At 50.1% G+C, this 2,809-nt stretch overlaps 1 protein-coding gene across 1 annotated transcript in view; it reads right to left on the reverse strand.

Annotated features, from left to right (window-relative positions):
- Positions 1-797, reverse strand: part of LOC113485162 (rho GTPase-activating protein 7-like) — a 51,991-nt gene extending 51,194 nt beyond the window's left edge. Inside the window, exon 1 of the mRNA XM_026858122.1 lies at positions 690-797. Within this exon, the coding sequence (XP_026713923.1) occupies positions 690-696 (7 nt within the window). The 5' untranslated portion in view covers positions 697-797. The remainder of the gene's footprint in view (positions 1-689) is intronic.
- Between the last annotated feature and the right edge of the window lie 2,012 nt (positions 798-2,809).

Raw genomic sequence — 2,809 nt, forward strand, 5'->3', positions numbered from 1 at the left:
GTCTCACACCAGGTAACAAGGTTAAACACTAATGAAGGAAAATCCAAAAATGTTCCAGGTCCTTGTGGCTGCCAGACACACATAGAAAACTGAAATAACTCTTGATGAGGTTTCTAGTTGGAACACACTTCTGCATCATTTATAGAGGGAGACATCCAGACTCAAGTCCTGATTACTCTGACTGGGATGTGGTTGTGATAGCCACATTCTTTAATGAGGTACACTGGTGTGATGAGAACAGAAACTAGCTTTTAATTACTTCTGAAATAGGATGCCTGAAATAATAGTCTTTTCTGATTCCAGAAATCAGAAGAAATGGAGACAGAAGCCTCACACAGGACACCCTTCAGGAAAGGGGCCAGTGTTACCCCCGGTTGCCGCGGCGCAGGTAGCTGCTACCCTCTAGAGGAGAAACCTCTGCCGAGCGCAAAACCCACCCACGTCCCCTCCGAGACCAGGCTTCGCATTACGTGCCCTCTGTGTCACTCGCAGGCACTGAGGCATTAGATTGCAAAATTTCTAGTAACTACAGGGTTTTTTCTAAACCCCAAACAACATCTATCCCAGGCAAAAGCAGCACATCCCAGGAGGAAACAGTCAGACACACACACCAAAACAGCTCACACCCTGTTTTCTGGCAATAACAATAAAATAGAATGATCAAGGCAAGAAAATAAACCTCCTCCTACCTTCCATGGGGAGAGTGAACTGCAACGTATCACTGTCCTATGCAGAAGTTATTCCTGTGTCCCTGCAAGTGAGCAAGTCCTGCCCAGGGCAACTGAACTCCAACCCCTTCTGCTCGGCTTTAAGCAGGACCGCCAAGATCCCACCCAGGACGGGGTGGAGAATCCTCCCTGGGAAAGAGCAGCTCGGTCACAGCTCCCTCCAGCCTCTCCTCACATCCCGGCGGGGCTCTGACATGCCGTTTCCTTTCTCTTTCCCTCGGTACCAGCAGCAGCCCCTGCGGCTGCGGGCTCACATCGGCATCTACAGCCCAGTTTGCAACGGGGATTGAGTTTGACAGTGCCAAAGGTGGGTGGCACGGGCCCCAGCAAGAAATACTGTCAGGACATAAATGCAGGATACATACAGTTTAAATCAGCTGCAGGACGGAAACGAATGAAACACGCAGAGGTACTCGAAGCACTAGAGTTACGACAGTGAGAAATCCTCGATAAACTGGAGCGTGGCCCAGCTGAATGAACTCAGTGCGAAGCACACTGCCGAGAGCTATAATACGGACACCACCCTTGACACTCTGCTCTAGTTTTGCCAGAGGCAGTGGGAAAAGCATGATAAATCTACTGCTTTTACACTGAAACTCTTTTACATAGCAAAGGTTATTTTCTTTAAAACAATCTCTGTGTTGAATTTATTCTGGCTGGAGTCCAGGCAGCCGATCCTGGTTTGAAATTATGTGGCGCTGACCAGGGCAGTGGGCTCACAGCGAGATGGGCTGCACAAAGGCAAACACAAGCGAGTGGGAGGGAGGGCAGCACCCACCTCCACACCACCCCACTGGAGCACTGGGTGGTTTGGGGCCCCTTGGGTTTTCAGGTGGGTAGACACTAGAGGATGCTAGCAGCATATTTGGGCTTTAATGATAACCTACCATGTGCATTTATTCAGTTTTGGATCTATTCCCTCTTCGTTTGAGACTGCAGCACCATGCAGTTCCCCCAGAGAGAAAGCAGCTGATCCCTAGCTCTCACCTCCACAGCTCATGTACAGGGAAATTTAAATTTACAAGTACAGTGGAGAGATGGAGAAATTGGGTAGTGCACAAGAGCAGAGATCACTGCTGTTATTGCTAGGAGACCAGAGCTGATCCCTGGTCTCCACTTTCAGCTGCTCACAGCACACAACAGACGCCTGACAGGGCACCAGTGCTCATTACTGATTAACTCTGTGCCATACAGTCTCACACCAGGTAACAAGGTTAAACACTAATGAAGGAAAATCCAAAAATGTTCCAGGTCCTTGTGGCTGCCAGACACACATAGAAAACTGAAATAACTCTTGATGAGGTTTCTAGTTGGAACACACTTCTGCATCATTTATAGAGGGAGACATCCAGACTCAAGTCCTGATTACTCTGACTGGGATGTGGTTGTGATAGCCACATTCTTTAATGAGGTACACTGGTGTGATGAGAACAGAAACTAGCTTTTAATTACTTCTGAAATAGGATGCCTGAAATAATAGTCTTTTCTGATTCCAGAAATCAGAAGAAATGGAGACAGAAGCCTCACACAGGACACCCTTCAGGAAAGGGGCCAGTGTTACCCCTGGTTGACTGGGGGTGGCACTGCCTGGAGAAGGCAGTGTTCTGCAGGACACTGGCACCTGCACCACTGAACCCAGCACGGGCAGGGGTACAGAGAAGAGAGTAATTACACTTCAGAAGAACAGAACTAAAGCCAAGCCTTCTCCCACCGTCCCAGGCTGCTCCCCACTGCCACACTGTGCTTCTCCCACAGCTCTGGGGCTTTCCAAGTCACAGCTCCTGCATTCTTGCAGAATTAGCACTAAGCCAAGGAGACCTTGCACCACTGACTTGCCAAGGCTGAGCGGCAGAACACCAGCGCTGTGCCTGACACGCTGGGTCTCTTCTAGCCAGCCCCTATTTCTGCTGAGCCGGAGGGGACTGTCCCGTGGCTCCACGCCTACGTGTGATGCCTGCGCCTGCTCCCCGGAGGCAGCCTGACCCCAGCTTCCTTCCCAGCCTCTCTGAACTCCCGGGCCCTCGGAGGAACAGCACCACGATATTTTTAGCCTGTTTACGGAGACAGAGCAGTATGTTTCT

The sequence above is a fragment of the Athene cunicularia genome (genome assembly GCF_003259725.1).
Source record: "Athene cunicularia isolate RWA chromosome 13 unlocalized genomic scaffold, athCun1 chr13_part1, whole genome shotgun sequence".
Lineage (NCBI taxonomy): Eukaryota > Metazoa > Chordata > Aves > Strigiformes > Strigidae > Athene > Athene cunicularia.